At 43.5% G+C, this 26235-nt stretch overlaps 1 protein-coding gene across 2 annotated transcripts in view; it reads left to right on the top strand.

Moving 5' to 3' along the window:
- arhgef2a (Rho guanine nucleotide exchange factor (GEF) 2a) overlaps window positions 1–23750 on the top strand; it is a 236014-nt gene extending 212264 nt beyond the window's left edge. For both annotated transcript variants that reach the window (XM_030063618.1, XM_030063619.1), the window contains one exon: window positions 23176–23750. In XM_030063618.1, the coding sequence (XP_029919478.1) occupies window positions 23176–23204 (29 nt within the window). In that variant the 3' untranslated portion in view covers window positions 23205–23750. The remainder of the gene's footprint in view (window positions 1–23175) is intronic.
- Window positions 23751–26235: the final 2485 nt, after the last annotated feature.

Here is a 26235-nt window from a genome sequence, read left to right as displayed (position 1 = left end):
GGACAAAAATGTCCACCTGTCATTTATCCCTTTGTTATTGTTGCTATTTGTACTTATTATCCTCAAAATCTTTGAAGTGACTCATATGGAGTTACACTAAATCACTTTTAACATGGATTTCAAGATTTTAACCCCTTCCAGGCCATTTTGAACACCTCTGGGGGCTGTTTCTATAGTGGGCAAAACCACTAAAAGGGGTGAAAGAGGTGTACCTTAGAAATAAAATCAATGAATGTGTGAGCCAGCAATACAGAGAAATGACTATCTGCATTGTTGCTTTCTCCCTTTTAGTTTCAACACGGTCAAGCAAACATTGTATCACTGGGAAAGTGAGGGGAGGAACTATCCGCTCTCTAATTCAGAATAAAAATCTGTTGCCATGGTGATGGTTAAAACAGGCTTGTACCACTTTCTAATCCAAACTTTATTGACAAAAAATAATACATACCAGCAAACCATACAATAATGTATGATATGCAGCATTAAAGAACCAAGATACATCCTGAGAAATTAAGAAAAAATATATATTCATATCAGCTGATTGTGTTTATCATTGGTAAACAGTGAAAAAATAATTAAAAGAGTACAATGAGTGATCAAATTAAATTCAAACCGTTATTTGGAAAGGTGGTCTCACTAAGATCAGGATGTATTTTATTTTTATATACCCAGCTGTCAAGGAATAAGATCAATCAGGAGAAACATATGCAAGTAATATTGAAACTAGAAATACCACCTTGTACTGAAGACTTTGCAGGAATTTAATAAAAGGTGTTAAGTGTATTTTTTGGTGAAATAGAAGATATCACTTCATTGACATGTTTTATTCAAGTTTCAGTGAGAAACATGTTTTCATCACTTGAAACTATTTTTATAGAGGAATACAGCGGACTGATAGAAAGTTTCATCACGGTGGATGGACTACCACAGAGCTGTGTGTGGTTGCAAAGGGGTGGAAAATTTCTTGTAAATTTCCAGAAACTTTCCAGAAACCTTCCATGGGAAGTTAAGCTGGGGACTTATTCCAAGTTAGAAACTTTCCATGGGAATTAATCGGAATATATGTGAATTCACAGGAATTAACTTGAAATTTGGGGTAATTATACAAACTTTATCATATACAGACATAAATATAAGCATTTTGCTTTGTTATATGCAGACATGCATGCAAACTAATACAAATTTTACAAGTAACATTTTTGACTTTGATTTATTTGTGAGTAAGTGATTATTTCATTGAACAACAAAAAACATCAGTGTGGAATAAAATAAACATATTTCCTGTGATCCCCCAAACATGTGTGTGTGTGTGTGTGTGTGTGTAAAAACACATTTTGATTTACTTTTTGCCAGCTAAAATTGAATACCATAGATCAAATATATTTACCCCAGTAACATCATCAAAACTTACTTAGTATGCTGTGTGCATGGGATTAAGGAATGGACAGATTAGGACAGAAATTCAACTGAATTAGCATTAAATCTGTTTTTGTTTTTGTCTTTGTTTTGAGGGGGCATGCACCCACATGCTACATGCTAACCAAGATCATGCTGCAAGCTGTTTTTTTCAACTACATGGAAGTTCCCTGTTATAACTTGTAATTTTGCAAATTTTCAGTTTATTACCATTAATTCCCATTAATTCTCATATATTCCTCTTAATTCCCATATATTCCTGTTAATTCCCATTGAAGGTTTCCAACTTTGAAAATAACTGAAATTTTGCAACCCTAAAGCTTTGGCTCGTGCGAAGGCATAAAAACAGTCTGAAATCAGTACAGTAGAACCATGATTATCTAAACCCCTTGGAAACAAAGGTATATTGGATAACTGAAATGTCAGATAATTGCAGTACTTAATTGCATATAGATAGATTGTAACGGGTCGGTTCTGAACCCAAATGCAACACAACTGACAAAAGGTGATAGTTGTAATGACTTTACTTGGATACTGTGAGAGATGGCAGACAACCAGCAGTAAAAGGGCAGATCCTGATGACACACAGCACAGTAGGCAGGTAGGCTTCTTGCAACAGGTCCTCAATCCACAATGCAGAGGCAGTAGTAACAGTGCAGCCAAACAGCAGACTCCCAAAAGGCAGAGGCAAGACTCAGAGTCAGAAATCAGAATGCTGATACTTTTACCAGGGGGGCGACAAGAAGCGAAGGTCAGGGACAGGCTGGGTTGGCAACAGAGAATCAATCCGGAGAGAAGTGCTGGATAGTCTCGCATAACGCTGAAGAACAATCTGGCAAAGAGCAGTGGGAGAGTGGAGCTTAAATAGTGAGCAGGCCAGGTGCAGCTAATGAGCCTGATGGCAAGGCAGCAGGGCAGGTGAGAATGATTGGCTGATTGGCTGGAGAGTGAGAGAGTGCACAGAGCTGCATACATAGTCCAAACTGTGACAGAACCCCCCCCTCAAGGGACGGCTCCTGACGTCCCAAAACCAGAAGAGGGTGGCCTGGAGGAGGGCTAGTAATCAAGCGAGGCTGAGCCAGGGACGGTGGGAGGGGCTTGGTGGAGGGATCCATCCTGAGCATCCACAAGGTCCGGAGAGTCCTCCAAGTCCGAATCGTCATCCAGTGGGACAGGGGGAGGAGGATGAGCTCTTGAAGATGAGCTGGTCAAGGCAGCAGTAGTTGAGGACAGACAGGGCTGGTCAGGGTTATTTCTGTGAAAGTCTGCAGTGAGCTGAGGGTCAACAATGAAGCTGGCAGGGACCCATGACCTCTCCTCAGGGCCGTAGCCCTCCCAGTCGACCAAATATTGCATACCCCGTCCTCGACGTCGGGAGCGCAGGAGGCGCCGGACAGCATAAACTGGACCACCCTCCACCATACGAGGAGGTGGAGGAGGTGGAGAGGGAGGCACTAGGGGGCTTTCCAGTGCAGGCTTGATCTTGGAGACGTGGAATGTGGGATGAATGCGCATGGTCTTCGGGAGTCTTAGCCTTACTGCCACAGGGTTGATGATCCTTTGGATGGGAAATGGACCAATGAATTTGGGGGCAAGCTTGTTGGACTCAACTCGAAGTGGCAGGTCTTTGGTGGAGAGCCACACCTTTTGGCCAACCTGGTAGACTGGAGCCTGAGAGCGATGACGATTGGCAGCAGAGGAGTAACGGTCAGCAGATCTTAGAAGGGAGTCGTGGGCCTGGGCCCAGGTACGTTGACACCACTCCATAAATGCTTAAACAGAGGGACAGGAGGCCTCTTTCTCAAGAGCAGGAAAGAGGGGAGGCTGAAACCCATACGCACAATGGAAGGGAGAAAGACCGGTGGTTGAGCTGGTCAGGGTGTTGTGGGCGTATTCAACCCATAAAAGTTGTTGAGACCAAGTGGCAGGGTTTTGGGAGACCAAGCAGCGCAAGGTTGTTTCCATTTCTTGATTCATCCTTTCTGTCTGTCCATTGGACTGGGGATGAAACCCGGAGGAAAGGCTGACGGAAGCTCCCAGCAGTGCACAAAACTCCCTCCTTTGTAACAAAGTACAAATACTTTGTTACCGTACTTAAGTAGATTTTTCAGGTATCTGTACTTTACTTGAGTATTTAATTTTCTGCCAACTTTTTACTTTTACTCCCTACATTTGAACACAAATATCTGTACTTTCTACTCCTTACATTGTCAAAACAGGCTCGTTACTTCTCTCTCCCTCTCTCTCTCTTTTTGGTGGGGGCGGGCGGGCTCCTTACCACCAAGAAAAACATTACAACAACTGCACCGGCACCGTACGAGTCCAAAAGGCAGAGAAACTTTCCAGGCTACAGCAGCGCACATAGATCGTGAAACAAAGCGAAGAGTTGCCACTCCGCTGTATTTTCACTGGCTAACAGCAGCACACTGGCTTAGCTTGTCTATTCAGAGAAGAGGTATCACTTCGGCTTATTTTTCATTCTATGTTATCACATGCATACTACTGCTCATTCACTGGTAGTTGAATTGTTAGGTCTGTTTGATAAGTAATTTACATTTTTAAAACAAATAATAATTTAACATATTTTTAAATTATTGGAGTCAACATCTACTCCTTCAAGATAATTTATTATGTTCTACAACTCATAAACATACACCAACACTACATACTGAGTGTTTGAGCAGCATATCTCCTCTGTGCTACAAAAGATCCGTGGTAAAAATTATTAACATTAATGCTGAAGCCCTCCCCCACAGTTTCAAAAAATCCTGCAGGTAACCCTGCACAGAGAGGGAAAAGGAGAGAGGGCGCGGGGCGTGAGAGCAGTTAAGAAAAAGAAAACCATAAAGAGAAATCTGGAGACATGGAGGAAGACAGTTGCCAGGGAAGATAACGTTAGCCGACAACAAAACAGAGTCGGAGAAGCAAGAAAAAATCTGTTAAAAGTCATATACGTTAAGTATATTAAGTATTGAGAGTACCAAAGCTGTGATCAAGGTACTCATTCAAGACCTCTGGTCAGTTCAGTCTTGATTATTGTGTGAAACTGGGCTTGCAGCAAAACTAGAATGTTGTGTGATTTTCATTCTCTCTGTACCAGCACTTTGCAGGTTGTTAATAAAAGAGGAAATGTTCCTGTTTTGTGTGCCCTAAACTTTTTTTTCGTCAAAAAGTTATCAAAAAGGTATATGTATCATTAATGGTAAAAAAAAAAAAAAAAAAATCATTTTTACTTTTTACTTTTGTACTTAAGTACATTTCAGAGCCTGTACTTTCTTACTTTTACTTGAGTAAAGAAGTTGAATTGGTACTTCTACTTTTACCAGAGTCTTTTCTCACACAAGTATCTTTACTTCTACTTAAGTACAGAATGTCAGTACTTTTGCCACCTCTGCTGGAGGACGTCAGAGCGCAGGGTCTGTGGCACAAACAGGCGGTCAGGGGGGCAAGCACTGGGGCCGGGCTGTCCCTCCGTAGCTGCTTTAACTTTCTCTTCGATCTCCCAAGTGAGGGAGGCAACAACACAAGGAGCAGGCAGGATGGAGGCTGGCTCAGCAGGGGAGTCATCTTCCAAAAACTGACGTGACAGAGCATCAGGTTTGACATTGCGGGAGCCAGGACGATAAGAGAGAGAGAAGTTGAAGCGAGTGAAGAATAAGGACCAGCGAGCCTGGCGTGAGTTCAGCCGTTTAGCAGTGCGGATGTACTCGAGGTTTTTGTGGTCTGTCCAAACCAGGAATGGAGTCTTGGTCCCCTCCAACCAGTGACGCCACTCCTCCAGGGCCAGCTTGACTGCCAAAAGCTCTCGGTTGCCGATGTCATAATTTCTCTCAGCAGGTGACAGACGGCGAGAGAAAAAAGCACAGGGGTGAAGCTTCTGATCCGAGGCAGAATGCTGAGACAGAACTGCCCCCACCCCTACATCTGAGGCATCCACCTCAACAACAAACTGGCGGTCCGGATCCGGCACCTGGAGGATGGGAGCAGAGGTGAAGCAGGTCTTGAGAGTCTGAAAAGCCTTATCAGCAGCCAGCATCCAAGTAAAAGGAACTTTGGAAGAGGTTAAGGCTGTGAGGGGAGTTGCGATGGTACTGTAATTACGAATGAAGCGTCGATAGAAGTTGGAAAATCCCAGGAAACGTTGAAGCTGCTTGCGGGAGTCAGGGACAGGCCAGGACGTGACAGCTGAAACCTTACTGGGGTCCATTTGCAGGCTCCCCTCAGCCACAATGTAGCCCAGGAACGAGACTGTGGAAGCATGGAACTCGCATTTCTCAGCTTTAACATACAGGGAGTTTTCAAGCAGGCGTTGGAGGACGGCCTGGACATGGTGGACATGCTCTTCGCGGGACTTGGAAAAGATCAGGATGTCATCCAAGTAGACAAACACAAAGCGGTTTAGCATGTCCCGAAGGACATCATTCACCAAAGCTTGAAAGACAGCAGGGGCATTGGTGAGTCCAAAAGGCATGACCAGGTACTCATAGTGACCTGTGGGTGTGTTGAAAGCAGTTTTCCATTCATCCCCCTCCCTGATGCGGACCAGATGATATGCATTGCGAAGATCAAGCTTGGAGAAGATTGTTGCCCCCTGAAGCAGTTCAAAGGCAGTGGAGATGAGTGGCAGAGGATAACGATTCTTGATTCGTGATGTCGTTGAGGCCTCGGTAGTCGATACAGGGTCTGAGGGTCTTATCCTTCTTATCCACAAAAAAGAAGCCAGCACCAGCAGGAGATGAGGAGGGGCGGATGATGCCAGCAGCCAGAGATTCATTGATGTAGGCCTCCATGGCCTCTCTTTCCGGACCAGAAAGGGAGTACAGGCGTCCCTTAGGAGGAGTTGTGCCAGGCAAGAGGTCTATGGCGCAGTCATAGGCCTGGTGAGGTGGCAATGAAGTAGGTTTGGCCTTGCTAAATACCTCACTGAAGTTCAGATACTCTGTCGGCACCCCGGTGAGATCAGGCTGGCCACTAGTGGGTGGTGAACGGAGCGGAGCTGTGGCCTGCTTCAGGCAGACCTGGTGGCAGGCAGGACTCCAACCACGAATAACCCCAGCCGACCAGTCGATGATGGGGTTGTGACGTCGGAGCCAGGGATACCCCAGGATGAGAGGAATGTGAGTAGAATGCAGAATGTGGAACTGGATGGTCTCATGATGATTGCCAGACAACAATAACTGTACAGGAACTGTCTGATGGGTGACAGTCCCAAGCAGATGGCCATCAAGAGCCCGGGCTGGCACAGGGCTGGGCAGGGGTACACGGTCAATTCCCAGCTAGCGGGTCAGTTCCTCATTAATGATATTAGCGTCAGACCCAGAATCAATGAAGGTGGCGAGAACTTGAGAAGCCTCAGGCAGAAGGAGCTTAGCATGGAGCAAAGGTCTATCAAAGGAGGAGATTTTAAAGGTAGTAGGGCTCACCTGTATCTCCTCATTTACTGGTGAGCCTTCCCTTTTGCCGAACACTGAGAAACAAAGTGGCCAGGCCGACCACAGTACAGGCAGAGATTAGCCCGGCGGCGACGTTCTCGTTCATCTGGGGTCAAATGGGTGCGGCCTAGCTGCATAGGCTCATGGGTGTCAGAACAAGGCTCAGAGGAATTTATGGCAAGAGGTACACTGGAGGAGAAGTTGTGTGGAGAAACTGCAGGTCGACGAGCTGGGGCCCCCCGTCGTCTCTCTCGTCTACGCTCCTGTATGCGGACATCAATATCAATGGCAAGTTTGATTAATCCATCAAGAGAAGATGGGGGTGCGTGAGAGACAAGTTCATTTTTAATGTAGTCAGCCAAACCATGCAAAAATGCATCACGCAGTGCCGCCTCATTCCAGTTACTTGAACTTGCTTTGGTACGGAAGTCAATGGAGAAGTCAGCCACAGTTTGATTGCCTTGGCGTAAGCTCAGAAGCCCTGTACCATCAGACGGAGAAGCCCCCAGACCAAAAACTTTACGCAGCTCAGCAGAGAAGGAATTAAATGAAGCACAAGCAGGTGACTGACGCTCCCACTCTGCTGTTCCCCACAGTCTAGCTCTCCCTGTCAGCTGGTTAATAGTGAAGGCAACTTTAGCTTCTTCAGAAGAAAAGGAGACTGGTTGCAAAGCAAAGTAAATTGAACAATTTGTCAAGAACGGGTTACAACCCTCAGGCTCACCAGCATAACGTTCTGGGGCTCCAATCCGGGGTTCAGACACAGGTCTCAGGGCTGCAGGAGCTGGCACAGAAGGGGCAGGAGTGGGGGGAGCACTGACGGTAGTTAGCTGAGAGATGGCTGAGGTTAATTGCTGCACCTGAGTAGCCAGGGTGGATAGGACTTGTTCTTGAGCTGCTACAGTTTGTCTAGCCTCAGCCGAGGTGGACGCCAAGAGTGCTTCATGCTGCTGTAAAACCCCCTCGATTCTCTCAAAGCGATCCTTGGGTGTGAAGCTGTGCGCTGGGTCCATGACTGGCCAGATTGTACTGTAACGGGTCGGTTCTGAACCCAAATGCAACACAACTGACAAAAGGTGATAGTTGTAATGACTTTACTTGGATACTGTGAGAGATGGCAGACAACCAGCAGTAAAAGGGCAGATCCTGATGACACACAGCATAGTAGGCAGGTAGGCTTCTTGCAACAGGTCCTCAATCCACAATGCAGAGGCAGTAGTAACAGTGCAGCCAAACAGCAGACTCCCAAAAGGCAGAGGCAAGACTCAGAGTCAGAAATCAGAATGCTGATACTTTTACCAGGGGGGCGACAAGAAGCGAAGGTCAGGGACAGGCTGGGTTGGCAACAGAGAATCAATCCGGAGAGAAGTGCTGGATAGTCTCGCATAACGCTGAAGAACAATCTGGCAAAGAGCAGTGGGAGAGTGGAGCTTAAATAGTGAGCAGGCCAGGTGCAGCTAATGAGCCTGATGGCAAGGCAGCAGGGCAGGTGAGAATGATTGGCTGATTGGCTGGAGAGTGAGAGAGTGCACAGAGCTGCATACATAGTCCAAACTGTGACATAGATAGATAGTACCGTAATTTCCGGACTATTGAGCGCACCTGAATATAAGCCGCACCAACTAAATTTAAAAAGAAAAAAGAATTTGTACATATATAGGCCGCACCTCTTTATAAGCCGCAGGTGTCCACGTTGTAACATGAGATATTTACACAGAAAGATGGTACACAGAAAGATTTTTTTTTTTTTTTACTTAAATAAATGCTTTTTTCCGAGCAGCGCCTGTAACACGGCAGTACAGCGACAGTAAAACGGCAGTAACACGGCTGGTTAAAAAAATAACCAGCCTACCAGCCGCAGGCCTTTTGCCTACCAGAAAAGTCATTGATCGCTATCTTCATCTTCCTCCTGCGCACTAAAACCACTGAAATCCTCTTCTTCAGTGTCGGTATTGAATAGCCTCAGAATGACTTCATCACACACTTTCTCAGTCTCTCTTTCGTTGTCGCTCTCAATGTCACTTTCGTCTCGAGGCGAATTTGTGCTTGTGCTGTCCTCTTCATCACGCAACTTAAAAGCTGCAACATATGCATTTCTTTGTGTGTTTTCCATGATGAGGGTGTGTGCATCTATAGTGTGCATGATACGCAAAATGACTGTTCAAAACACAATCAAACTAGCGTCTTCCTCGGCGCATCATCTCTTCCACCTGTCTGTCTTGCTCTTGCGCTTCCTGCTAGAGCGCCCCCTGGAGGCTGTTAACCCGTAAAAATCTATAGATTAGCCGCATCGTTGTTTAAGCCGCAGGGTTCAAAGCGTGTGAAAAAAGTAGCGGCTTATAGTCCGGAAATTACGGTACTTTATTAATCCCTTGGGAATTCCCTCGGGAAATTGGAGTTCCAGTGGCAGCGCAGTATCGACAGTATAACAGTAAACAGTAAGCACTGTTCAATATGAAAATAAAAATAATTGCAGTAATAAAGAACAGTAATATATTACTTAAAACTGGAATTAAAATATATTGCTCACCATAAGACCATTGCACCCATTCAGTTCATTTGTTTTCTCAGGAATGCTCATCATCCCCTCCATCCCCTCTCCTCCCCCCGCCCGCTTTCTCCCTCCCAAGTGCAGAGTTCTACAGTTTAATGGCACGAGGGACGAAGGAGTCCTTGAGTCTGTTGGTCTTGCTTCTGGGCAGAATCAGTCTACCACTGACCCGGCTTCTCTGTGCACTGATGACAGTATGCAGGGGATGGCTGGCATCATCCATGATAGCCAGTAGTTTATTCAAGGATCTCCTCTCTGCAACTGTCACCAGAGAGTCCAGCTTCCTGCCGACCACAGAGCCGGCTCTCTGATCAATTTGTCCAGCCTGTTGGAGTTTTTCTTTGACACGTTTCCTCCCCAGCATATCACAGCATAAAAGAGGACACTGGCGACCACAGACTGATAAAACATGCAAAGGAGTTTACTGCAGATGTTGAAAGACCGCAGCCTCCTCAGAAAGTACAGCTTACTCTGGACCCTCTTGTACAGGTGGTCTGTGTTGCATGACCAGTCCAGTTTATTGTCCAGCCACACCCCGAGGTACTGTAGCTGCCTACAATCTTGACCTCATCACTCCTGATCGACACAGGGCGTGGGCATGGTCTGGACCTCCCAAAGTCTATGACCAGCTCCATAGTTTTTGAGGTGTTGAGCTGTAGATGATTATCTTCACTCCATTCAACAAAGTCATTAATCAGGCTCCTGTACTCATCCTCACTGTCACCCCCAATACATCCCACGATGGCCGTGTCATCGGCAAACTTCTGGATGTGACACAGCTCTGAGCTGTAACGGTAGTCTGATGTATATAGGGTGAAGAGAAGGGGGGCCAGCACCGTCCCCTGAGGTGCTCCCGTGCTGCTGACCACAGTGTCAGATGTGATGTCCCTCAGCCTGACATACTGTGGTCTATTGGTGAGATAGTCAGAGATCCAGGACACCAAACAGGGGCCCACCTGCATCCTCATCAGTTTGTCCTGCAGTATAAGGGGCTGGATGGTATTAAAAGCACTCGAGAAATCAAGGAATAGGATCCTCGCTGAGCCACTTCCCTTATCCAGGTGGGAGTAGGTGCGATGTAGAAGATGGAGAATGGGGTCCTCCACACCAACAGCTGTCCAGTAGGCAAACTGTAGCGGGTCCTGGGCATGCTGCACTTGGGGCCTGAGGAGACTGAGGAAGAGCCGCTCCAGTGTCTTCATCAGCTGTGATGTCAGTGCTACCGATCTGTAGTCATTCAGCCTGCTGGGCCAGTTCTTTTTTGGAACAGGAACGATGCAGGATGTTTTCCATAACGTGGGCACTTTCCCCAGCTGAAGGCTGAGGTTGAAGACATGCTGAAGCGGTTCACCCAGTTCAGCAGCACAGGTCTTAAGCAGCTGAGGAGACACCTTGTCTGCTCCTGCTGCTTTCCCAGGGCGAAGCCTCCTCAGTTCCCCCCTGACCTGGTTTAAAGTGATGCAGGGAGGAGGCTGTGGAGAGGGGAGGGGGGAGGAGTGAGGGGAGGAGGGGGGGCAGCAGTGATGTTGGGGTCGGGGTGTATTGGGGGGAGGAGTGGGGACTGCAGTGAAGGTGAGGGAATCGTGGGCTGGTCAAACCGGTTAAAAAAGTTGTTAAACCTGTTTGCCTCCTCCACTGTCCCCCCTGCTGTCAGTACGGGCTTTGTTTTATGGCCCGTGATGGTATTAACACCATCCCAGACCTCCCTCATGTGACCCCCACTCAGCTTGTGTTGCACCTGTCCACATGTCCTTTGTCTCTTTTAGGCATTGTTTCACCTCCCGCTGTGCTGATTTCATTGAGCATGTTTACATGCACACCTTATTCCTGTATTAACCGGAATATTCGCAATATTCCGGTTGCGCACGTGTCATGTAAACACGCACTGAACCCGATTAAGGTCATATTCCGGTTGGAGAGAATTCCGAATAAGACCCCTGGCATATGCCTGTTCCAACCGGAATATTGGGGCATGTAAACACCTTAGTCGGAAAATGCCCCGAACCGGAATATTCAGTCACGACTGCGCTTGCTCGACTAGCAAGGAATTCTGTGGCGTCTTTGTTGCTATGGTTACCTGCAAGCGGGGAAAACGGCATGACGAACAGCATGACGACAGCATGGTGAACAGCAGCAAGAGCCAGGAGACTGCAGTCTGCCTTCAGCTAATGAAAGACTTAAATATCATGGAGGATATCGATGGGAGAAAACATAGAAACAGCGACAGAAGAAGAAGAAGAAGACTTCTTCGTCTGTTTTTCCGGCAGACCAGACGCCTATATGCGTGCTGCTGCCCCCCACGGCTGAGTGTCGCATTACATAAGAGAGTGGAATACGCCGAAACACAGGGGCATGCCAAGTAACATGTAAACGGAATATTCCAGTTGCCGCGGCGCAGTTACCTTAGCTGGAATATTGGCCCGAACCGGAATATGGTGTGCATGTAAACGTACTCATTGCCTCCCTGTCCTTGCTCCTGAAAGCCACCTTCTTCCTGTTAAGAACAGCTTTGACCTCTTGAGTCACCCAGGGTTTGTTGTTTGAGTAGCAGTGTACAGTCTTGGCAGGGGCGACAACAGGGGCGTGTGGTCCATTAAGGGCGCTGGGGCACCGCCCCTCTTGCAATTCCAACCGTAAAATGCATAATTTAATTAAAAATCGTTTTTGTTGTTGTTGTGTTGTATGTGTGTGTACATTTCTGTTGTTACTCTCAGATAAATCATATGTAATCACAGAAACATCTAATAACTAATACAAAAGCGCTGCCGACAATCGTACTTCTCTCCGACCGACGGTGTGTGTATGGAATACGTTGGCTTTTCTGGTAGCCCCCGATTGGCTGACACCATACGCCGAAAATAACTGGATCTTTCGGGCGGTGAATATTACGCCCAGGAAATGTTGCCACATTGGGCGATTTTCTGCTTAATTCGGTGGCGTTACAGTGGATTGTGTCGCTAAACATGAGCTTGGGTGGGTTGAAAAAATGTTGGCTTAGTTCAGGTTACAGACGTTTTAATAAGGTTATTATTATTTCAATGTTTGGTCATATTCTTTTCCGGTAATAATTCAAGTTTTTTAATCAACCTGGCAACCCTGCGCCGTCTGCCTTCTAGCTGGTCAGAAGGATAGCAACAATGGCTAACGTTAAAATAGATGTACACTCTGCTGAAAACAGTATTGATTCACTACTCAAAAATCCATTTAGCCGGTGGACATTATCGGAAAAGCTCACAGTGAAAAATCTTGGGCCAGACCAGCCGAAGGACCTGAATATCCAGCAGCCTTCTGGACGTGATCGAGGGAAATTCTACATTCGGATTTTTGCTAGCGAGTGGTATCAACGCAAACCATTACTTTCTGGTTGTACCAAAAGGCATGCTCTTTTTTGTTTCCCATACCTCCTGTTTCGGATGTCCACATGTCCACATCCGAAACAGAAGCATCTTTCAGAAAAATGTAAAAAAAAAAAAAACCATGAAGAAAGCATATTGATAACGCAATGAAACTGGCTATGTTTGGAAAAGCAAACATTGCTAGCCAGATTAGCAACAGCTATCGGGTTGGTATAGCTAAGCACCATGAAGAGGTCGGAAGGAACCGAGCCGTTCTTTCAAGGATTATTGACTCAAATTTTGTGGTGCATATGAACTTGCTTTACTTGGCCACGATGAGACCTATTACACGGCGAACTCTGGGATTTTTAACGGACTAGTGGATTTTGTAGCTGAATTGGACAGTGTGTTGAAACACCATTTGGAAACGGCCACGGTGTTTAAAGGTACGTCCAATACAATACAGCATTTATCCCCTGAAAGCAGGCAAAGGGTACACGGATCTTTGTTTGTGATACTGTGATAATAACCGTAAAGTGAAAGCAGCAGGCCAAATATATCTTTTTTTTTTTTTTTTTTGTAAGTTATAGAAACCACTAGCCTAGCCGTTAGCCACAAGCAGCTGGCTTTCTGCTACCTTTACGGTGCATGAGAGGTGCCAGAGTATGCGGAGGCTCAGAGAAACCTTGGTCCATAGCCCCACCTAGTGGAAAAGTCGCGCCACGCCACTGGGCGACAACATCCAAACAGAAATTTAAATAATCTGTCAGACAGTGTGTCTGCTCCTCTATGTCCCCACCGTGTGATTTCAACAGTACATCCCAATCTGTGGCCTCAAAGCAGTCTCTCAGGGTGTATATTATTAATCTGTTTCCAAGCACTTTTTTGGTACAAATAGCCTTTGAACCACAAAACAAATATGTAGGCTGCAGACGCTCTTTAATAGATACTGTGTCAATTTACTGGAGAACAAATAACCCTTAAACGAGCACAAGCATTAGGTCCTACATAATAAACAACCAAAACAACTAAACAGCAGTTGTTTGCAAGCACTTTGTGACAAAACGAAATAACTTGTGGCGGCAGCAAACACACACACACACACACACACACACACACACACACAAATCAACCCATTTACTGGAGAATAAAGCAACAGAACAACAGAATTAGCTCTGCTGCTCTGTTGCAGGCTACTAGTGAGTATTGAGCAACTTTTAGAGGGAAGGGGGAAAAAAAGGAAATTGATGTGCAGTTGACATTCCTTAAAACTGAGTGTTAGATAATCCAGTACTACTGTTTTTTTTTTTTTTTTTAATTGTCCATATTTAGGAATAGGGATGGGATTCGAGGACCGGTTCACACAGAGAGAGCAGCCATGGGAGATGGTGGTGCGGCGGGTATCAGCCATGTTTGTTTTAGACCAGGGCTTCTCAACTTAAGATGGTTCAGGGACCATTCAGCAAAATTCAGCTGTGTCCAAGGGCCGCAAGCTAAAAATGTCTGTCCTATTTTGGATGTTTAAACAATAATTTTGTCCCAGGCTACATGACTAGTCTAAAAATTGATGAAACATACAGAAAACAGCTACATTTCCATCCACGGCCAAACCTCACTGAATAAAAGATTGTCATGCAATTATTAACTAGAAAATTCCCCCGGAGAAATTTTGAGAGTGCCTCGGGGGCCGTTGCCGGGGGGTGCACGTCTGACCTCTGTCTGAATCACTAACTAGAAAGTTCCCCCGCGGAAATTTTGACAGTGCCTCATGGGCCGTTGCCGGGGGGCTGTTACCGGGGGGTGCGCGTCTGATCTCTGTCTGAATCACTAAAAAGTAAGAATAGTCATGTATGAACACAGTGAATTACATTCAGCTATGTAGTGTATGTGCATGGAAGAGTGTGTATCTGCGTGGGTGTGTGTGTCTGTGTCACTAAAAAGTATCAACAGTGTTCAAAACATGCTATGCTTTTCCTGACGGTTGCTATGCTTTTGCTAGGTGGCTCCTGTGGTGTTCTTGATGGTTGCTAGGGCATTGCTAGGTGGTTGCTATGGTGTTCTGGGTGGTTGCTAGGGTGTTACTAGCCGGTTGCTATGGTGTTACTGATGGTTGCCATGATGTTGCTAGGTGGTTGCTATGGTGTTCCTGATGGTTGTTAGGGTGTTGCTAGGCAGTTGCTATGGTGTTTTGGGTGGTTGCTAGGGCGTTGCTAGGTGGTTGCTATGGTAGTTAGGGCGGTTGCTATGGGGTTATTAGGGTGTTTGGAGTCATTGCTATGGACTTAAATTAGTGTTTGGGGTCAGTGCTGGGATGCATTGGCTGCAGTGCTAGTGTTAGTGAGAGGGGACTTTGTCCCTGGCAGGCTCTCCGAACATTCCGCCATTAGTGTGTATTGTGTCCGGATTTCGGCTTCAAACTGGAATTCCGGAAAAACGGAAAGTCGGAGCACCTTGAAATTCACACACTGCTTCCTCTCCACAAACCCCTAGCCTTATGCTGTTTGTAGGTTGTGTAGTGTTGTGGCCCTTGCCCGGGTGGGGAGTTGAACCCTGGTGTCCTGCATGGCAGGTAGAGACAGTAACCACTGTGCCACTGGGGCTTGTGTGGGCGGAGCCAGAAATGAGGCTCTATGAAGCACACAGCATGAGTGACAGTGGAGCTTGGGGAAAAAAAATTGCCTAAAAGTTGCAGTCAAACAAATGCTTTTTTTCTCAATGACAGTAAGTCCGAGCGTAAAATATGAGGTATCATGAGAAAGGAAAGGCTTTCTGTGTCAAAATTATTTTTCAACTCCCAAAAATGCCTGCCCTAGAGCGAGTTGAAAAAGTGTGTGTTTCTCCTTCTCTCCCCAGATTTTGAGTTCCAGATATAATGGGAGTCTATGGGGGAGAGAGCTGGCACTCCTGCCTCATTAAGTGTCACAGTTTAAAAAGTTTACGCTACTTTGCTTTTGTATTTACATTTTTCAAAGCAGAACTAGTTTTCCTACTATTTTGTCCCAAATTTATGCATGTGGAGTGAAATTTGTGGCCAGGAGAGCAAGTAAAAGACAAAATTTTTAGACGATTTTTCAGGGCTGCTGCACTCTAGCTGTGATGTCACTCACTCTAGCTCACGCAATACACACTCATTCAAAAGTCAGAGGCGGCTCAAAAATGACTCCAAACTGTTTTATGCCAAACTAAAACATACATGAAAAATTGAAGATGACACACATAAAGCTGAACTTCTGCTTACCCGTTTAAGCTTTGAATGGAGTCTGTCGGCCAAAGAATGAGGGAGCTGTGACGCTTTGAAAATGCATGGGTGTCAGCCGATTCCCCATTATTTTTTAATGAGGGCAAAATCGCGATTTGAAAATTGAATTATGAGAAATCGCAAAGTCCGTTGGGTTTGAAAATCGACACATGTTTACACACGTGTACGTTTTTCTTATTTGGTGCATGGACGTAGGTCAAAAGCTCTGCACTCTGGAGCCATGGGAAGTTTTGGCCATTCATTGCGGATGGGTCATGTGACCCGGTTCTTTTGGGTTTTTGTCGCCATGGTAACTCCAGTAATATACAGAAGTCATAGCACACTATTCCAGACTGAGACGGACATTTTCATAATCATAATGTCATAGGTATCGTCGAAACTGTGGGAGGAGTAGTGAACCGAAATTTCCTATAATAAGAATAAGAAACGCGCATGATGGTTTGGGCCGCGCTCTGCGCTGGGTACAGCACAGAGCAGCGCGTACACGTGTGCGGAGTAGGGGGCACCTGCACGGGTCATGCACATACACTATATTGCCAAAAGTATTCGCTCATCTATCCAAATCATTGAATTCAGGTGTTCCAATCACTTCCATGACCACAGGTGTATAAAATCAAGCACCTAGGCATGCAGACTACTTCTACAAACATTTGTGAAAGAATGGGTCGCTCTCAGGAGCTCACTGAATTCCAGCATGGTGCTGTAATAGTAATGTAATAGGATGCCACCTGTGCAGTAAGTCCAGTTGTGAAACTTCCTCGCTACTAAATATTCCACAATCAACTGTTAGTGGTACTATAACAAAGTAGAAGCGATTGGGAACGACAGCAACTCAGCCACGGAGTGGTAGGCCACGTAAAATCACAGAGCGGGGTCAGCGGATGCTGAGACGTATAGTGCGCAGAGGACGCCAACTTTCTGCAGAGTCAATAGCTTGAGACCTTTAAACTTCATGTGATCTTCAGATTAGCTCAAGAGCAGTGCGTAGAGAGCTTCATGGAATGGGTTTCCATGGCCGAGCAGCTGCATCCAAGCCTTACATCACCAAGCACAATGCAAAGCATCGGATGCAGCGGTGTAAAGCACACCGCCACTGGACTCTAGAGCAGTGGACACGTGTTCTCTGCAGTGACGAGTCACGCTTCTCCGTCTGGCAATCTGATGGACGAGTCTGGGTTTGGTGGTTGCCAAGAGAACGGTACTTGTCTGACTGCATTGTGCCAAGTGTAAAGTTTGGTGGAGGGGGGATTATGGTGTGGGGTTGTTTTTCGGACGTTGGGCTCGGCCCCTTAGTTCCAGTGAAAGGAACTCTTAATGCTTCAGCATACAAAGACATTTTGGACAATTTCATGCTCCCAACTTTGTGGGAACAGTTTGGAGATGGCCCTTCCTGTTCCAACACGACTGCGCACCAGTGCACAAAGCAAGGTCCATAAAGACATGGATAAGCGAGTTTGGTGTGGAAGAACTTGACTGGCCTGCACAGAGTCCTGACCTCAACCCGAGAGAACACCTTTGGGATGAATTAGAGTGGAGACTGCGAGCCAGGCCTTCTTGTCCAACATCAGTGTTTGACCTCACAAATGCACTTCTGGAAGAATGGTCAAAAATTCCCATAAACACACTCCTAAACCTTGTGGAAAGCCTTCCTAGAAGAGTTGAAGCTGTTATAGCTGCAAAGGATGGGCCCACATCATATTAAATCCTATGGTTTAAGAATGGGATGTCACTCATGTTCATATGTGTGTGAAGGCAGCCGAGCGAATACTTTTGGCAATATAGTGTATTTGGTATTTAATTGCAGAAAAAAAGAAAAAAAAATCTCACCTATTGTGGAAAGCAAAAACATCATATATCTTTGCCAGTTGTTTTGCCGTTCTGCCAAAATCCGCCAGCTTATTTTCTGAATCCACTATTCTCTCCTATTGGTGTCGTCACAGAGTGCTGCGCCCAAGTTAAAAAATTTTCAACTTGGATGCAGGTTGAGTAGCACTGTTTTAGATGCAGCGACCTCCTGGCTCCTGGTTACCTGCTGCTGTTGCTATGGCAGGGCGGGCACAGTGTAGCTTAGCAACACTGAGTGACAGTGCTTTGACCAATGAAAGGAGTGCATACTCATTGATGTGTGTGAATGAGCTCTGTTCATTGGTCAAACAGTGGGAGAGGTGGTAGACTCTCAAAAAAAGGGACAAAATGTGTCTCTTATTGGTTCAGTACAGGACATGTCTTGCCAAATATGAGACGATTACGTATTTCAAGGGACAGTTGGCAACCCTAGCTATGACGTGATCCTTCTGTACCCAGATTAAAATGAATATTTGTTTTGTACCGTTATTTAATGAATATTTCAATAATTTGAACACTCAAATGTAGTTGTGTAAAAGTTATTTGGATGGACAGGAGTGGTGGCATTTTAACAATACAATGATATAAAAGAAGGTTAATACAAATAAACCCATTTTTTTCTTCACCTTGCCCAGTGAGATTTGATAAGAGAATCATTAAAGAATCGAATCGATAAGCATATTCGATCATGGAATCGGAATTGCTAAAATCTTATCAAATCCCATCCGTATTTAGGAAGTAGTCTGTTTTCAGTGCAATTCACAGGTCATTCCATTGACAAGGAGCAGTGTTTGTTAGATGATTTGGCCAGCTCAGTCTTTACATGGTATACAGGTGTATCCGTGTTGTGTTACCTGAGAAAAATGGACATTACAGAGCAGCAAGGGGAGATAATGTAGTTCATATACAGAGTGAATAATAGAGTTAATACACTGTGTTCCAACTTATTATGCAAATGATATTTTTGTCCAATTTTCCTAATAGTCAATGAAAATGACAGTATAATTTTCAAGTCACCAACAGTTAGAGTGTAATTTGATTTTTATTGAACGAAACTCAAAATGATAACAGTATTTAAAAAAAAACAAAAAAACAAAAAAAACTCAAAATACACTGTTCCAAGCTATTATGCTTAACAAAAACATAACAAAACATTTTGTAGGTTGTAAAGAACTGAAAATGGTCAATTGTTGACTTGTCAGTTTATGGACAGTTTCTGGTTGAATTTCTTTGCTGGATGTCAGAATAGCCTCCCAGAGCTGCAGTTTGGATGTAAACTGTCTCCCACCCCCATAGATCTTTTGCTTGAGGATGCTCCAAAGGTTCTCAATAGGGTTGAGGTCAGGGGATGATGGTGGCCACACCATGAGGTTTCCTCCTTTTATGCCCATGGAGGCCTCAGAGGTATTTTTTGTGGCATGAGATGGTGCGTTGTCGTGCATGAAGATGATTTTGCTATGGAAAGTACAATTCTTCTTTTTGTACCATGGAAGAAAGTGGACAGTCGGAAACTCTACATACTTCGCCGAAGTTATTTTCACACCTTCAGGGACTCTAAAAGGGCTGACCAACTCTCTTCCCATTATTCCGGCCCAAAACTTGACTCCGCCACCTCCTTGCTGACGTCGCAGCCTTGTTGGGACGTGGTGGCCATCCACCAACCATCCACTACTCCATCCATCTGGACCATCGAGGGTTGCACAGCATTCATCAGTAAATAAGACTGTCTGGAAATTGGTTTTCATATATTTCTGGGCCAGAGGTGGGTAGTAATGAGTTACATTTACTGCGTTACATTTACTTGAGTAAGTTTTTGAAAAAAAAAATGTACTTCTAGGAGTAGTTTTAAATCACTACACTTTTACTTTTACTTGAGTAGATTTGTGAAGAAAAAACTGTACTCTTACTCCGCTACATTAGGCTACATTGAGCTCGTTACTTTTCTTTTATTCCCCCCGCGTACGGATCATTTTAATGTTTTATTTTGTTAGAGAGAGAGAGAGAGAGACACACACACACATCCGCCAGGCTAAACTATGTGACTGTGTTTCACCAATCAAACGTAGCTGTAGCCGTGCACCCTCATCACGTGACCATACTCAATCTCAGCGGCAGGAGTGGGACGGGAGTTTACAGTTTATTCATAGTCAGTCGGAGCAAATCAAATGAAAATGGCAGAATCCGCGGGTCATGTCTTCCTTTTAACGTTTTTGTTCCTTTTAATCAGACATAGGGATGTTTATTTACCTTGACAGTTTCGGAGGTAACTTCCTCCTTCAGAATGCGTCCAACTGACAGCCGGAGCGACACCTGTCAGATCCAGCAGACCTGACCTGACCAGGTGGCCGCACACACCGTGTGGTGCTGTGGCCCGTGCCGGCCGGCACCAGGTCTGCTGGATCTACCGGGGGTGTGCCGCACATACAGATAATTATCGGATAACCGCTGGAATTTCATATCTCGCCACCGTGCATGCCTCTCTGCTCTGCCACTCTGACCAACTGAAGTAGCAGCACCCGAGCAGCAGACGGACGTCACTGACGTAATGACGGTAATGTTTTCAGCGAATCAACAATCACAGAAAATATAACACATCAGACACTGGAGTGGTTTAGAGCCTATGTAAGACTTGAGCTTGTTTATAGTCACAAATGAGTACACATGATGAGTGGAAAAATTTACAATAGAAAACCCTGCATTATTTAGGCAGTCTTCTGTGATTGTATTTATTAACACTGGAGTTATCAGGAGACTTTCGACAATGTCATTGGAGGAAGAGAAATATGACAGCTCCCTTGGTGATGCTCCAGAAACTGGACATTTTATTTATTTATTTTATTTTTATTTATTATTTTTATTATTTATTTTACTTGAAGATACCTGAAGATGATCATTTTTTTATTGTTGTCTGTCTGATTGAATGCTTGTGTTAAAAAAATAAAGACGTTACTCAACAGTTACTCAGTACTTGAGTAGTTTTTCCACCAAGTACTTTTTTACTCTTACTCAAGTAATTATTTAGATGACTACTTTTTACTTCTACTTGAGTCATATTATTCTGAAGTAACAGTACTTTTACTTGAGTAAAATTTTTGGCTACTCTACCCACCTCTGTTCTGGGCCCACTGCAACCATTTCTGCTTGTGAGCATTGGTTAGGGGTGGTTGAATAGAAGTTTTTTTTTACAACTGCAAGCCTCTGGAGGATCCTACACTGAGAGGTTTGCAGGACTCCAGAGGCACCAGCAGCTTCAAATACCTGTTTGCTGGTCTGTAAAGGCATTTTAGCAGCTGCTCTCTTGATTCTATGGATTTGTTTGGCAGAAACCCTCTTAATTATGCCTTTATCTGAGCGAACCCGTCTGTGCTTTAACTCAGACACAAATCTTTTAACAGTGCGATGATCTCGCTTAAGTTTGCAAGAAATGTCCAACATTTTCATGCCTTTTCCAAGGCATTGCACTATTTCACGTTTTTCAGCAGTAGATAGATCTTTTCTCTTCCCCATGGTGCTTGAAACCTCTGGCTGCTTAATAGTGTGGAACATCCTACTTAAGTAGTTTTCCTTTAATTGGGCTCACCTGGCAAACTAATTATCACAGGTGTCTGAAATTGATTTCAGTGACCCAAAGAGACCTAAGACACAATACCAGCCATGAGTTTAATTGAAAAACAAAAAATTAAATGTTTATGGCACTGAAATCCAAATTGCATAATAAGTTGGAACACAGTGTAGAGTTCCTAACTTCCAAGCCAGCTGGAATGAGCTTCAGCTCTTTCAGTGAGGTAATTTTCATTTTTCAGTCATCAGTGTCAAATGTCTTTGAAAAATCAACAAAAAGCACAGCACAGTGTTGCTGTTTATCCTAGCAGTTAACAGGATCATTTATCACAAGTTTTGCTACTGTTTCAGTACTGAAACCAGCTGCAGTATGGGAAAGATCTCTAAGAGAGCCTGCAGTTAGTTGGTTACTGGAAATTCTAGAATCAAACAGAACAACTTAGAAATTGAGTGGTATTTATCATCTGTGAATCATTTACATCACCACATTTTAATAAAAGGACCTGAGCACCTCCCCACATGTTTGGAATTGTACCAGTGGTAAATGTTTAGTTGAATATATAAGTAAGAAGATAGGCTTTTATGTGTGCACTAAGATGTAAGAAATAAGGATCAAGATTATCTTCACCTTTGTACTTTTTCATGTTTTACTTGACCTATGAATTGCAAGCTTCACAGTAACTTATAGACCTAAATGCTAATCTATTGCGAGAGGATAGGCAGGATGTTAGGGTTAGGGTTAGGGTTAGGGTTATAACATATATATGTTCACAACAAATACCAGAAAATGCATTTTGAGTTTTTCGTTGACTCAACAGTTAAAACTGTTTCTCTAGAAGCTAGCATTTCTGATGAACTTTGCAGCCATTTGCAGATGAACAGTATGGATAATAAACAAGACCAGTTTTCCAGAGTTAGTGTGCCAAACTTGGAATTGATTCGCCCAAATTTGTGGGAAGAAGCAAAAAATAAGTTTTTGAAAAAATCACAGTGTTGGACAATCAAGTCAGACTGAAATGGTAGTGATCTGCATGGATAGATGTGTGTGTACCCACATGCATATATCCATCTATCAGCAATAACACAACCATCATCAGTAGTGGTTTTAGGCACAGGCGAAGCGGGCAGCCGCCCGGGGCGGCATTTTTTCATGTCACGTGGGGGACGGCACGAGCGCAAAAAAAAAAAAAAAATCAGCACTGCAAAGCAGTTTTCTATTACTGTATTCATCCAAATATAAGACGATATTTTCTCCATTGAAAATGCCCTGAAAAAACGCCCTCATCTAATATTGGGGGTCTAAGCAAATACACATGTATTGTACTTGCATATGTAAACCAGTAGGTAGGCTCGCCTGATGCCGCGATTACCGGTGAATGGCCGCATTGAGCCGTCAAATCAACCATGTTGTCTGTGTCATTGTCTGTTGTGCTGCTGCAGCCACGTATGAACAAAAGTTGATTTATAGTAAAAGGTATATATGGCAGTATGTGTGCACCGCTCACCTGTCAGATCCGGCAGACCTGACCGGGTGGGCGCGGCACCGGTCGGCATGAGGCCAGTGTCGCGGCCCAAAAAAGCAATCATGTAGTGGATTCACTTTTCCATTTTATTGCCCACAAGAATAAGACAGTTTAACTCAATATTGTCAAATACAAAAATGATAGTTCCGAAGGTACACACTTTAACCAGACAGCATCAAAACACCATTTCTTTTCACCTTTAAGGAGTGAAGATTTCAAAATGACTAAAATTTGGATTATTGTCTTTCCCCAGATCTTCAAGATATCCCAGAGGAGAGTTAAAGTGGAGCCGAACTGCGACAGGCGAATGTGTCACAGTGCTAATGAGTTTTTGTATATCTCTTTTACCTTTATTCAACTCAATGGAATAGAAACACCACAACAAAGTATATCCTCTGTAGATCTACAGGTATTCATTTAGTTACTTTGCTTTTGACTACATGGCTTGTGGCAATGTATTGCCTTATTTTCAGTTTTGCTTTGGATCATTTGGATTTCTATGACTTCCTTTCATTGCTGGATCAAAGAAGAGTGGAAGTGGAAGAGGAAGCTATTAAAAGATTATTCAAGCAAGAAAACATAGGAAACCCAACTGTCTTTGGACCACTTATGGGGTGTTTCCTTTTAAATGCATCTGCTTTAAGATTGGGGATTTGACAAAGATGTAGAAAATATACTGTCTGTATTTTCCAGCACAACATACACAATATACACACGCACACAAACTTTAGACATAAATGGATTTTTAGATGCAAGACAATTCAATAAATGGGATTCTCCAGACTTTAGTTCTGTTTAATATGATGAAAATTTATTTTCATTTATCCAGATTTGCCGTATGTTTCCTCTTAGGTTAAGCAATAGTCTAAAAAAAAAAAAAAAAAAAAGACATTCAAATACAAAAGATAATGTACCTATGCATGTTTAATCCTCAATATAAATCAAATGCTATGACTATTGTACATAGTGTCAAACAAATAATAACACGTTTTTTTTTTTTTTCTTTTAAGGACATAAAAGATATTTATCAGGTCATCTGTACCATGTTTTAGGAATAAGATCCGTTTTGAAATTTGCAAAATGCATCCTTATTTAGATTTGAACTGAATCACATCAGATTGGTTGTTGTGTAAAAGGTGAGAACCATAGATGGGCAGCATATACAATATACTCATTTGAAATCTATCTCAACTCATTGTTTAAGTTGGGACAAAATACTTCTCCACACACTATTTATGTACTATGTAATGCTTAATGCTCAAATTTAGTACTTTGATCACACAAAAAAGTCAATGTGTTCAGTCCAATGAAAGTAGACTTATGAGACAAGTAATGATAAAGAATCATCACACTGGTTTGGTTTACACAGAGGTGTCATTTGCCTATTCATTGATTGAATTCAGCCCTGTAAATGTTAACAAGAGAATTATTTATATAATGCAGTTGCCTGCTGCCTACTGGTGGCACTCCAGTGTCATGGAGCCACCAAAGTTAATAACTATCATTATCTGCCCACATGATTGTTATAACTAACATTTATGTCAATCCACAAATGAGAGATTTTGGTGTGCGGTATTAACAATTTGAACTATTGGTGGCACTAGACAAAAAATCATGGAGTTACCTAAACTGGCAAGTTTTATCCTCTAGCCACCATGAAAGCTGTTACGAAATCTCAGCTTACAGTCACCACTACCACTATCACCAACATTTTGGCATGCTGATGGTGCTAAAGCAAAGGTCATGGAGTCACCAAAGCTGACAAGTATGGTAATCTACCCAATGTGAATGTTGCGACCAAATTTCATGGCAATGCGAAATTACTTAAAGAAATATTAGTGTGCAGTATTAACAACTTGACTTGTTGGTGGCACTATAGGAAAGGTCATGGGGTCAACAAATGGGCAGATCATCCTCTAGCCAGCATGAATGTTTAAACCAGATTTCATAGCGAGCCACCAAATAGCTGTGGAGATTTAACCCGTGTAAGATTAAAATGTTCACCTGCTTATGGTGCTAGAGGAAAGATCATGGAGTGACCAAAATTAAAAGATTTCATCCTCTAGCCAGCATGAATGTTGTCACCAAAGTTCACAGTGATCGACAAAATGAATTTTTATATATTCCACTGAAATACCAATAATTTGGTGTGCTGATGATGCTAAAGGAAAGGCCATTAGGTCACCAAATCACCACTAAGAGACTGTCATGGTGATGAAGTGTTCTTGCCCTGCTTTCCAGTGGGGTAAAAACAGTCTCCTTATGAGAGAATAATTTTAACTTCCAAGTTTTTAATTTTGCATGCTAGTGGGTAGAATTTGTATGTACATTTAGCGATTGCTGTTTTAAATATATAATTTGTATTTCCAAACTATTGAAAATGCATGTATTAAATGTCTCTTCATGAAAGTATTTGTAGTTTATGTATGACGATAAATTTTGATGTATTTTTGTGCCATTCTGTTAGGATAACAGAATGGTACAATGAAATTAAAATGTTCTACAGGTAATGCAGTATATTGGCAAATAGAGAGTAGCCCTCCCAATCTCATATTTAGTCTTCTCTCCTGTCAGTGGCAGCAGCATGTTGATTCAAAGGCTGCAGTTCTTAACTACCAAAAATAAGCCACATTAATACATTTTATATCACAATCCAAAATTACTTGTGTTGAGAATTTACACTGCTTTTTGCTACAGGTGTTACACAAGTTTACTAGCATATTGCCTTCAAAATAGTGACTTACATGTGACTTGCTCATTTTTTCCCTGTAACGCTGAACTGGGCAAGATTTGAATGTGAAAATCCTTTGCCCAAAATGACCAAAATATTTTTTTTAAATGTTTGTTTTACTGTTTGTGTTACATATTGATCTAATTTGCTAGCTTGCTTGTCCTTGTGATTGTGAACATATGCATTAATATTTACTTTAATTTCAAGCAACTGTAAAACTGCACCAGTAAGTGTTGCAATACTTGATTGTGGATAGGTTGATAAAAGTCAACAACAACACAAGCAAACACCCCTTCCAGAGAAAGGTAGACTCGCCTGTGTTAGACCTTTTTGTTCTGTCATCCTTATGTATGCTTTGGTATCAAGCATCACAGATCTGCCAAGTTTAACATGCTAGGTAGAATTTACTGATGTTTTACAGGACTTACAGGTGCTGAAGATCAGATTTTTGGAACTTAAACTGGAACACTTTGCCATTTGGAGCCACCAATGTGAAGCTGCCATGTGATTTGTTGTGATTTTATTTTTCCCTCTTATACTTGTGATTTGTTTTGTTCTTTGTCTCACTGCACTACATTCTGA

The sequence above is a fragment of the Myripristis murdjan genome, chromosome 11 (assembly GCF_902150065.1).
Source record: "Myripristis murdjan chromosome 11, fMyrMur1.1, whole genome shotgun sequence".
NCBI lineage: Eukaryota > Metazoa > Chordata > Actinopteri > Holocentriformes > Holocentridae > Myripristis > Myripristis murdjan.
This window is presented reverse-complemented; position numbering and strand designations above follow the sequence as displayed.